This window comes from Limulus polyphemus, unplaced genomic scaffold (assembly GCF_000517525.1).
Source record: "Limulus polyphemus unplaced genomic scaffold, Limulus_polyphemus-2.1.2 Scaffold1016, whole genome shotgun sequence".
NCBI lineage: Eukaryota > Metazoa > Arthropoda > Merostomata > Xiphosura > Limulidae > Limulus > Limulus polyphemus.
This window is the reverse complement of record NW_013666626.1, coordinates 91,636-104,679: the sequence shown is the minus strand read 5'-3', so window position 1 is coordinate 104,679 and position 13,044 is coordinate 91,636. Positions and strand designations below refer to the sequence as shown.

Here is a 13,044-nt window from a genome sequence, read left to right as displayed (position 1 = left end):
CTGGAAAATGACATAGAATTTGAATCTACATATTATTGTATGCAAACTATTAGCCATCTAGTGATGGATCCAATAAAATCCAAAAAAACTTTAGGAAATTCACATTAGAAATTTTGACTAAAAGTATTCCATCCTTATACCTGAAGAAATGCTGTAATCTACATTCTGGCTTAGAAACACATCTCCATTCAACTTGCAGGAATGTACAATGACATAACTTACATAACTAATTTCTAAGTAAACTAACCTGTTGGACTATTTGTGGCAATGCTCATATCTTTTAAATAGTCATAAATAACATGATTTATAATGCTTAATAGAAAGTCAACTTTTAAAAAACCTTTTCCATAATACTCCCTGGTTAATATATATATATATATACCAATATTTTAGCCAGATATTTCATAAAAGATATTGGTGTAAAACTGACAAAATTAAAATACAAAATTTCACATTCAAACTTACCAACTTTATTAAGTATAAAGTTGTATAAAAATGGAAGTTATCATTTTCCTACACTGAAAATATATTTCTGATAGATACTTACCACTTCTCACACAAGAGCTTTTCTCATTCAGTGCTGTCCTCTATATGCAAATTTATTTTGCTCACCACTGGTCTTGAAACTCTCATCTACCCCACATCAACATGGTTTACTGTCTTCCCATATAAATATCATGAGACAATCCTCCACCACTCTCTTGATGCAGGTTACTCCCTCTAATTGATTTTGCCTAACAACTACTTTGAAACTAGGCAGAAAATAAGCACCAGTAGTGGGAAGGAAGGGTGGGAAGTGTGAGAGAGGTAAGTACCTATCGGAAATATATTTTCAGTGTAGAAGAAGAATAACTTCTGATAAGTTGCCTTACCTCCGCTCACTTTAGAGTTAGAATCTCACATTGAAAAGGTGGAGAGACTGGTGTGAGGGATATAGATGAGCTACTTTCGAAAGCATCCAAAGAACATTCATGAAGAGTAGCCTACGCTTGGAGAGGAATACCCATGGAAGGCTGCACCACTTCTGCACCAGGTATACTTTTTGCCCAGTATGATAGTAAGTGTCACATAACTGGGTAAAAATCATTAAGGGTACATCTCCGATTGGATAGAAAAGATGGATGATCTGGCCCTACACCTCATAGAAATCTCTGGAAAGCATAACCCCAGAGAAGAATGCATGCAGGGTCACCAACCACAGAAAATAATGGTGGGAAAATCTAAAACAGATGTGTTACATTGTGTAGAATGGCTAGGACATGTCAGACTATACCCAACGGGTTAACTCAAGTCCAAAGCCAGACAGCATCAGGTATGTATTATCCAACCCATGATAGGAGGAGGGTCCACACTGTCTTCACCTCAAGTTTAAGAGACAGGTGTGAAGTTTCAAACCATCCGACTAAACAGGGAATGTGCAAATCCACAACCATCACCAGCCATTTGCGAAAACAACATCCAAACAGCAGTAGGAAGGAATGTGCAAGTGTGGCAGTTTACTCAAATCCAAGACCTATCAGAACAGTTCCACTCTACACAACATCATCCTCCAGGTTTGAACTTTACAGAATGGAGCGCATGGAAAAACTACACCTGCCCCACACAACATCAGCCTCTAAGACTCCATTACACAGAATTGGAGTGCAAGGGGAAGAACCATGTGACCATGGTAGTACACGCTCTAATTCAAAACAATTCTCTGGGAACTGACATCCAGTCAATGGAAGGATGAGGGATCCCAATCCAAGAGGTGAACTGCATTGTAGCAGATCTACTCATGATATAGTGTATGATTCAGGTGGAGGATCTATGGCAACTAACCCTGCAGAACACCACTGCCCTACTGTCAAATGAATGGAACTGATACATGGTCCACCAACCCAGCAGCTAGGAAATGGTAAGTGGTAAGGTCTCCCTTTCTCCATTAGAAGAAGAGGGAGAATGCACTGGAGAGTCTTGAGGAATGCTGACACTGGAGACAGTGCAATGGGTGACCACAAAGTACCTATTCTGAAAAGCATACTGCCCCCCTCCCAGTTATTCAATCAAAAGAACAATGGGGATAGGCAGCTATTCCTTTCTGCTTTACTCATGGTAGTCCATGAGTCAGTATGGTCTGGAACAGGCATATTATGAAGCAAAACATAGTGAGAAAAACCTACAGGTGGTTGTGTGGAACATCCCATCTCAACAGTGTGCATTATTGGCCATGGGTATACATCCATACTGGTGGGCCCAGCCGTCACCTAAAGTAAATTTGGTGTAATGTTCCAACCAACCCTCACTGCACTACACCATACAACATCATCCTTTTGAGCCCAACTCCACAAAGGTGGAGCACTTGGAGAAGCAGATTATACCTCATGCAACATCAATCACTGTGCACAACCCCACAGGATGAAGCACATGGAGAAGATGCCCCAAACCACGGAGTCAAAACATCCAAGCAAAAATAGGAGGAGATGGAGTGTGGAATTGTGATGCATTCTCCCAGTGCAAGATAACACTACAGTGCCAAACACAAGAAGTTGAAGTGCATGGTGTAGATGTGTATCCTGTGCAACATAATCATCTAGACAGAACTGCACAGAACTGGAGTACACAGATTATCATTCGATGCCATGCACAACCTCAGTCCTCATGGTGAACAGAGCAGGATCTGTGCAACATCAACCTCTGGGTCCCACTGCATGGAGGTGGAGCACTTGGGCCACCAAGCAGTAGATAATATACTTGGTATGACTTATGGTAGGCTGTACAGTGTGTAATTTTATGACTGATATGCAATAAGTATACCTGAACAGGCAACGCTCGCCACTGAGCGGGATCCATGAACTAATAAGGATGTGCTTCTGTAAGAAAAAGGAAATGCAAATCTCTGAGCCACAGTTGAACTGATGTGTGAAGTATGGTGAAAAGCAAAAGTTGATACCCAAACAAGGAAGAAACGGCTACCCAATGAAGGTAGAGGGAGATGAACTTATGAAGGGTATTCCACATGCCCAAAGAATGACCTGGAGAACTTCTGGAAGAAGGAGATAGGGAGGAATATGCTATACTGACAAGCTGAGGAACTGAACCCGTCAGGCAGCAGACAAAAAAATCACTCTGTGAGGAAAGGTTCCAGTGAATGAAGAGGTGGGATTGGGAACCACAGAAGGAAGCTGTGCAGGCAATATAACAACAAAGAGCAAGAACAGGACACAGAAGTCAATTTGGATCTGAATGGGAATAGAGGTGGAAAATGGAGGGAAGGGAAGTTGGCAGAAACAAAGAACTCTTCTTAAGAGCCACTGAAGTTTTGGGCAGGAATGATTTATCCAAATAAAGGAGAACATATATGGAATGGAAAAGTTTCCATGAAACATTGATGGTAAATATCTCAGACTGACAGTGCCCACAGGCAAAAAGGAGAAGGAAATAAGTCTGTAGAGACAGGTGATACATGAAACAGAGGGAGAATAAGGGAGTGGAGAACAATAGTGACATCCCAATCTGAAAGGACTGCCTGACAGGGAGATTGACTAATCCAGAAGGAATGCAATAACAGGGAAATAGTAGGAGAGGAAAACACAGAATGGTACATTTACAAACAGAAGGTACTGGAAAGGCTGCCTGATGACCCTCAATGGATGAAACAGAAGCACCACGATCGAACAGCCAGGTAATACAATCTGCTAGGAAAGGGACAGCAGGATGAGAAAGAGAAACCCCATGGCAGAGTGACCAATGATGGAAGACCTTTCACTTCTATTGATAAACCGTGACGGAGGAAAGGCAAACAGAACAGTTCAAAAGGGATGCTATACGCATGAATAAACTGGATCTCCTTGCAAGGGACCGGATAAATGCCACGCGTGAAGACAGAATGTGTGAAGGGTAGGATCAAGAGCCAGTGACTGAGGTTGTCAAACGATGGAAAGTGTCAGAGGAAGAGGGAATGGAGAAGTTGAAACTTTGTAGAATGGACTGCAACTGCCTGTTGTAGAGACATAAGTGTAGAGAACAACGTTTCAAAAGTCTTCCACCTTTCGTCTTCAGGTGGAAGACTTTCGAAACGTCATCCTCTACAACAGGCAGTTGCTGTCCATTCTACAAAGCTTCATCATGAATACTCTGCCTAAACAATCTATCAAAGAATGGAAAAGTTATTTGGAACTGAAGGAGAATTGGAAACCAGGGTTGTGCCAGCCAAAAAGGAGCAACTAGAAGGACCTAACACAGTGTATTGGACAATTGGAATCACCCTGACAGAAAGGGCCAGATTGTAGGTAGGCATATAGGTACTGGTTGCTCCAATCTTGACTGAGAGAATCCACAGCAAATGCTTGGCGATGAGGAATTGGAGACCAAAAGAGAGATAACTTGGTATTGAGGCAAGTGATGAAAGCTTCCAGGTGAGGAGCAGAGTCACCAGAAAACTTGAGGGTTGAAGAACCACTCTGTGGGGTAAACTGGACCAGATTAGGAAAGGCAGCTTGCCACAATGTTGAAGGCACTTGGAACATGACACGCTAAGAGATGTATAAGAAGCATGTGGGCTCAAAAAAGAAGTTCAAAGGTCTGAGAACAAAGCAAATGAGAACAGGTGCCCCTTGGCAATGGATATACGACACAACAGTGGAGTTGTCAGAATGGATCATAACCAATTTGTTTGAAACAAAGGGAAGGAAAAGTAAAATACACTGCCAGAGGCTCCAACATGCTGATATGAAAGGATTGTTTGACTTGAGACCATGTTGCAGAAGCAACCTGATGGTCAACCCCTGAAGGAAGCATCAGTGGACAGGTGCAAATCCAAATTAGGAAGAGAAAGTGGCACCCCATCGTAGTGGTGTCTCTGTCCAACCACCAACAAAGTACCTAGAACAAAAGGAGGGAGAGTAATAGAGGAGTCCAAGGGATCCCAAGCAAGATTCCACTGATCAAGCAACATCCACTGAAGAGACTGCATATGCACACAACCCAAGGGAATAAGGGCTACCATGGAGGTCCAAGTCCCCAAAAGCAACAGAACCTCACATGCAGAAAGTGAAGGAGAGGAATGGGTGTGGATAAATGAAAGCACCATTGAATATAGACACTGGGGAGAAGGTTGAGCCTGACTAAGGCAGATGTTAAAAAACAACCTCAAGTGAACAAGATATTGAGTAGGTATAAGGAAAGACTTCTCCATCTTGATAATCTAATCCACATGAGCTGCTTCAGTTAAAAGCAGATGAGTGAGGTGAGAAGCTACAGGTTTGGAAGGAGCTAACAGAAGGCAGCTGTGCAAGGAGTGGTGGAAGCACAGACATCTAGTATTCACAAGTTGGGCAAATGCCTTGATCATCCAACAAAAAGCATAATGTGCCGAGGCAAGTGCGATCTTGGGGGAAGACAAAAAGCTTGGAATAAAATCGCAGAGAAGGAAAACTGACAAGCTCTATAGCATGCTGTGAGAGCATGCTGTCTGTCTGAACTGCCCTGGAAAAATGTTGGAAAGTAGTGGGATCCCAAAGAAAAGGGAAGGACACTTGATCATGAGACTAGGGAGGTGGGGAGAGGTGCTGGAGAAAACATCTGTCTGAGAGTAGCCGTATCACCCATGGGTCAGGAGAGAATTCCTGCAACAGGTGGATAAAACTGGCCAAACATGCCCCCACTGGGCTGGTACCCACAGGATAGTCACTGGAACCATTGGCAGCAATGAGTATCCTGGTGAGAGAAATGCCTTTCCGAAGGACCTCGGAAGGAAGGAACAGGTAAGAACTACAAAAATAATGTCTGAATGAGAGCCTATTGGTTTCATTTTATGGTATCTATTGTCTGTCAATAAAATTTTCTTTCATTCTTAGTAAATATCTTTGTAATTTACATTTTCTAGTTTTAGTTGGATCTATATCCAATTTTACAAATTTAGTTCTATCACTTAAAATTTCTTTAACTTTATTAACATAATCAGTTTTATTTAAGATAATGACATTATTTCTCTTATGAGATTACATAATCACATTATCTTAATTGTTACTTAAACTAATTAAGGCCAGAACTTCCTCCTTGTATATAATTGTAAGTTTTATTTCATAGTTGTAATTATTAAAAAAATATTAAGGCAATGGTATTTACTTAAGCATTTATGACAGATATTGTGTTTAAACAGCTGCAACAGCTGGTCAAAATTCAATCAATAATCTTCAAATTTAAGCCTTTGTGGAGGAATAACAAATTTTAAACCATGAGCTAACACATAATTAGATAAATTTTCTTAGCAGATTCAATTTCTATAAATGATTATTTCTACACATTAAAAGACTTATATGATTTTGTGTTTTTATACAATTCAGTAAATTATTGTAATCTTATTTTCTGATTTGTTTTTCAAACAATGAAACATTATTTACTATTTGTTGTTCAGTTACTTTATCTGTTTTTAGTTTTGTTTTATCTAAGAATATAACAATTGTTTCTTAAACTGTAGGTTGTGTCTTTCATAATGAAACTGAGAAATAGATACCTTAAAATTAAACTTAGGTGTTACCTTATATATTTTACAATGTTCCGCTACTTTAAATGTAATTTTCAGTTTTTCTGATAAAATAAAATTATACCTATTAATTATTACAGCACCAATAGACTTATGTTTGATAAATCTGTTAATATATTATGAATTTTAATACTAAATGAAATATGTATATATAAATTATTGAATTTAATATCCAGTATTTAATGGGCCACCATTATTTTAAATTTAAATTTCTAAATTTTGTACAAAAGTTAGGAATGTCAAATTGTCCTTCTCCAGTCTGGTGGAGATTAAAAATTAAAACTGTCAATGAGAATAGGCACAAAATATGTGAAAAATAAATCAAAGTATTTATCTAATACAACTACTAAAAATGGGCTAAAAAAAAAACTAGCTGCTTAAAGATAGCCCTTCCTAGCCCACTTTGTTAAGAAATAAAATTCAAGTTATATTGTGAAACCATTACTTATGATATAACCGTAGACAGTCACATTATTTCAACTACATCATAAATATAATCATAATACCTAACACATTGTATTAAAATAATAAATATATTTAGATTATAGCTAAAACATCCCTCTCCTATACAATCACTAAGACAAGACAACTAAAACCTCCAAAGTTCCACTGGATTGCATTTGAAATAGTAACTACAAGCTTTTGGATTATAACTTAGTCTACCTTCAGGTGAAACACATTACGTTAGCCTATTACTACATAATTATAAAAATGCTAATTTGTTCAATCAGTCCTGGTTAAAGTCCATTAAGCAACAGTTTTATTTACATGCAGTTTTTATTAATTATTTGTTTTTAAAAAGAGTAAATACCCAAAAATAAAATAAATGTGATTGATGCAGATCATTTACAGAATAAAATATCCAGTTTTTTGTAAGCTGCATCAGTATAAAAATATTTGAATATCTTCACTATAATATGGTTTTGCTTCTTTATAAAACAATTTATTTTACTATGAATACTTTTGTAACTATTTCCTTTGTTACAGCCCTACTGAACACTACTAATTATATTATTTAGCTCATGACTAAAAGGTATACTGATTTATTTTGAAATAAAAAATATTACTTTATGTTTCTTTTCATATCAAACACTTAATTTCTAAAGGCTTAACCAATAAAGAAAGGTGAATAGCAGAAAACAACAACATTTACAAGAATTACCTTCACTGTTTTATATAAACGTTTGATCCATGTATATTCTTTCCCTCATTGTTACTGATAAGAATCAGTTTTCTGTGAAGTGAATGTAATTAAAATTGTGTTAAAACAAAAGAACTTTGCACAAAAAATTTAAATGATGAGCTAAACAATCTGTTTAATTAAAACACATACAAAAGAGTTCAATCACTTACAACATTCAGATGATGGAGCCATAGCAATGGTTGTAATACTTTATGCTCTATTAAACAATTGAAACTTAAGTCGAGTTCCTGTAGTAGCTTCAAGTGTGCCAGACCTACAAAAGAAACAAAATATTGTCAAATACAATTTTAATAAAATTACCCAATTTAAGAAATAGATACATACAATTTTCACAATACAATATTTAAAGATTATACTTTTCTCAAAGCAATTAACTTGATATTGATTGGAATACATATTCTTCAATGTATATTGCAATACAACACAAATTTTCAGCCTCATGTACTACTTATGCCTTTCTATATATTTGTTTCTATTGTTTTTAATAATCAAAATTACAATGTATCACAGTTCTCAAAAAACTGGAACAAGTTTGCAGTCTGAGGAAGAAACAAAAGTGGTAGATTCTTCTGATGTAAAATCAGCTTTGGTTTATCAATAATCAGACTCTCTTGCATCCTTGACTGATGCTCATCCCCAGATCCAATAATTATCACAACAATATTAATTAAGAGAATAAAATTACTTCTTGTCTAAACATACCATGTGATACTTCATGAATGTGTCAATAGCGCTACAATTTATATACCATATGCTCAACATTTCTCAATCACAAAGTCATATACTGAATACCTGCAGTATTTATACAGTAAACATCCAAATAAAAAGTTCACAGCTAAATATAAACACGTTAATAATTTACTTTTCTTGGATACTTTAACATAATAACATAACTAAACTAAAACTATTAAATTTAGAAAAATTCTCAAAGCCAGCCTTTATCATTCACATAGTTATCAAGCTTTCTCAAACTCATTTAAATTTACTGCCTCCACAACATCTAAAGACAACCTCTTTCAAAGGCCAACCACCCTTTTAGAAAAATAAAATTATCTTAGTTGCTCCTACCCTGCCTTTGTGCCTCTAGTCCTACCATTTTCACCATTAAGTATGAAAAAACGATGATACATCAACACCATCAATTCCCTTAACAATCTTAAACACCTCAATCTAATTCTAACTAAGAGAAAACAATTCCAGTGATCTTAACCTCTCTTCATGATAACCCTTTCATCCCAGGAAACAATCTAGTAGCCCTCCTCTGAACCTTTTCCAACAATTCCATGTCCTTCGTAAGATAAGAAGCCCAAGACTGAACACAATACTCCAAATGTGGCCAATCACATTATAAACTCTTCAGACTTGTATTAAACTCCTATTTTGCCCTACCACAAGCAACAGCACACTGCCAGGATGGCTTAAGAGACTGATCAACCACTACATCAAGATATCTTCCTTCCTTAACATTGTTAAAGTTATTCGCATCCAAATTATATTTATAATTCAAATTATGATAACCCACGTGCATTATCTTGTATTTATTATAATTAAAATCCATCTGTCATTTATTTTCCCAACTCACTAAATTATCTGAATCCCTTTGTAAAGCAACAGCATCTACCTCACAGACAGCAACATCCAAGACTATAATATCATCAGCAAATTTAACTAATTTTTTGACCATTCATTCATCTATGTCATTGATATAAATCAAAAAGAGCAAAGGTCCTAAGACTGAGCCCTAAGTTACCACACTTGTGACATTAATCCAGTTTCACTGAACTCCATTTATAACAACCTTCTGCTTTCTTCTATCCAGCCACTCTTCTATCCAATTACCTAACTTATTTCCCACACCTATAGAGATTATTTTTTACAAGCCTTTTATATGGCACCTTGTCAAATGCTTTCTGAAAATCAAGATACACCAAAACTACACCCTTACCCTAATAAACATAAGCAGTAACCTTTTCAAAGAATGTCAAAAGATTTGTAAGGCAAGATTTTACCTTAGTGAAATCATGTTGACTATCCAATAAAATTCTAAACTTTGTTAAATGACTTTGCAAAGCATCTTTTATCAGACTTTCCAAACTTTTCCCACAACTGATACTAACAGGCCTATAATTACTGGAATAATTTTTATCACTTCCCTTGAAAAGAAGAGTAACATTAGCCAACTTCCAATCATCTGGCATCTGCCCACAATTCAAAGACTTAAAAAATAAAAATAGTAGCAAGTAGCTCACACATACAGTCCTTAACCTCCTTCAAAACCCTTGGGGAAATATTATCTCGCCCAGCACATAAGCAGCAAAATAGTTTTGAAAACAATATATATTTTCAAGGCTTTATGGTCATTTTGATAGCTTCCTACCTACAGTGACTCAGCAGTAACTTGTTGGAGACAAAATAAATATCTGAAATGCCATTCTTAAATACCTCTGAACTGAAAACAGTAATAAAGAAATTAAAAAGAATGTAAAAAAATGAACATATACAGACTAACAGGACTTTTATCACAAATATTAAGCAAGTTGGTTTTCACTTCACCAATTTTTAGCACTCAATCTATAACTAAAATTATTGTACTGAATAAATACATAACACATCAGATAAACGTTTGTTTGGACAAAATACTATTTCATTACTGTAACTGACAACCTTATGATAATCAGATGAACCGAGGATGAGTAGTAATCATGGATTTAAAAGAGAATGATGACTACTAAACATAAAGTAATTTTAAATCAACAGAATTTATCACTTTAGCTTTTCCTCAAACTATAAGTTTGTTAATTTTTTTTTAAACAACACTGTTTTGTTCACATATATTATTTGGATAACCTTTTTTTGTTCAGCACTTCAAATCATAAATGAGATTTGTTTTTTAAGCATTAAAATATTTGTTTTTATTTTAGATAGTTGACAAATCCCTAAAATTTAAAAATCATTAGCTAAATCCCAAAATAACATTTTATAGTATTTGATTGAAACCAAAAGCAGTATTTCCACCATAAAATTTAAGAAAAATACCATTGATATCTTGTAGATAATTGTATTGTAGTGATAAGGCCCTCAAGGTAAAACAAGACTGGTAACTGAAAACGGGAACTACCGTCAGTTGGTTAAAGCTGAGGTTAAGTGAAGTGACTCTATGAAGAAACTGCACAAAAACACAAAATGATAAAACTGATTAAAACAGCCATTAAAAAATTCAAAAAAGGTTTCATTCAACAAATCACATTTTGTTTTTCAATAAGGTAACTTCATAAAATAAAATGTCTATATCAATGATTTATCAATACAACACTTTATTAACTTAAAAAAATCATTTTATTAAACTGAGTTTTTCACACTTACAATCTTCACATTACCAGTATGATTAACCAACAAGTATCCATATTGGCTCAATTTTCACCTAAGTTCGTTTTAGTAAAAATTACCATAAACATGATACTAACTTCAAACACTTGAGCTTCTACAGTTTCTTCCTATAATGTACAGCTCTATCTTAAGTGGAATTTTTTATGACATTAAACTGCATCCAAAGTAGTGACACCTATACTATCTTGTACACAAGTAGAACAGACCTCATGATTGTTGTATTTTCATTTTATACTTCTGTTGTAGTTTTCAGTGTTACATTTTTGTCTTTTTTTTTTTTTTTTTGGTAGGGATTATTGCTGGAAAAAAAAAATTCTTAAGAAGAACAGTTGGAATGGAGAGTAAGAATGTACAAGAACAAATATATTTTTCAGGTAAGTAGTTATGTTCTCACATAATTTTGGTCACTGTTATTTTTGGATATTTTATTGGTTATATAGTTATCTCAAACTCCAAACCTGTCATCACACCAGTAACTAAATCTAGGCATTATAAAAGATTCATGAGCATGTTTGAGTTTAGCCAAAGGTCCACTAATTTTTCAATGTTGAGATATCATACATATTTGCAAAATAGGATATAAAAAGTGTGATATGCAGGCATATCATATGTGTTCTACGTGCTTTAATGATACAGATATTTAAAACAATTTTCAATTATTTAATTTCCATGAGGAAAAGATGTCTAGAAGGTCTTAAGTTTACCTTGTTATATGTTTCTTTGTTCTCTATAGTAGATGTATTTGAGATGATCCAGATTAAAGGGACTGGCACTGTAATATCTTTTGCTGGATGAATATGATGTTGACTAAATGTAACAGCCAATCAATGCTGTAAGGGGACAAAGGTTATGAGATGACACTGTCGACTGGACAAAGAAAGCGAGTTTACCTGATGAATTCAGTCAAGCTTTCTTGGTTCAGTTTTTCATAGCTTTTATTGACTAGTTTGGCAGAAATGTTTCTTAAGGATGGAAAGATAACAAGCTATTCATTGATCCAGTATAAACAATTGTCCACTTGTCTATGCAGGTATACACATTATTTTTCTTGTGTCTAAATATAGACCATTTTCAAATTTGTCCAATCTGTTTATTTCTCATGCAAATTAAAACTCAGTCAAGTTATCAACCACAGAACACTCCTCTTACTTTTTGATTCAGTTTGTAGTTATATATATGGGTTTGCCTATCTACTAATGTTTATCAGGAAATTGGTTTTACTCAAAAATACCACATAAGCCCTGTATATTACTGTTTAATACTAAAAATAAATTTAAACAATTATAATTATGTTGCAAGGAATACCTAATAAGCTGTTTATAATAGTATTTAGTACTAAGAATGAAGCTATGCCTAGTTATGATTATGTTGGATGGAATACACATTAAGCTCTGTATACTAATGCTTAATACTATGAATGAGGTTATGCCTAGTTATGATTATGTTGGATGGAACACATAATAAGCTTTGTACACTAATGTTTATTCCTAAGAATGGGGTTATGCCTAGTTATAATTGTTTTGGAAGGAATATATTACCTTTTTAAAAATCACAACGTGAAACCTATAATAAATTGTTGTATTCAACCTAATAAATATTTTATGAAAATCAGAGAAACTTTGTTAATAGGCTACCAAAACATATGTATTAATCTGAGCATCCATATCAACCTCATCCTTTGTTCATACAGTATGACAACACTGTAATGTTCTAAAGTCTCATCCCAATATCTAATGATGTTTGATTAGAGATTTCAAGTTACATTATCATACTGTATGCTTTGTATAGCAGATGATTGGTAATACTGTTCTGTATTTGATCAGCTTTTGTTATGAACAATATAAAACATCAAGAAATTGTTTAAACTTTCAGAAATGTGTTGAAATTAGTCCATCAAGATAGTGAAATATTTTTCACCCATATTTTT

The 13,044-nt window shown here is 35.0% G+C and overlaps 1 protein-coding gene across 3 annotated transcripts in view; it reads right to left on the bottom strand.

The window, feature by feature from the left end:
* LOC106461712 (serine/threonine-protein kinase 11-interacting protein-like) overlaps positions 1-13,044 on the bottom strand; it is a 111,716-nt gene that overhangs the window by 57,191 nt on the left and 41,481 nt on the right. For all 3 annotated transcript variants that reach the window (XM_022388742.1, XM_013921561.2, XM_022388741.1), the window contains exons 7-8: positions 10,767-10,896; positions 7,880-7,983 (exon numbers count right to left, since the gene is read on the bottom strand). In XM_022388742.1, coding sequence (XP_022244450.1) covers positions 7,880-7,983; positions 10,767-10,896 — 234 coding nt within the window. The remainder of the gene's footprint in view (positions 1-7,879; positions 7,984-10,766; positions 10,897-13,044) is intronic.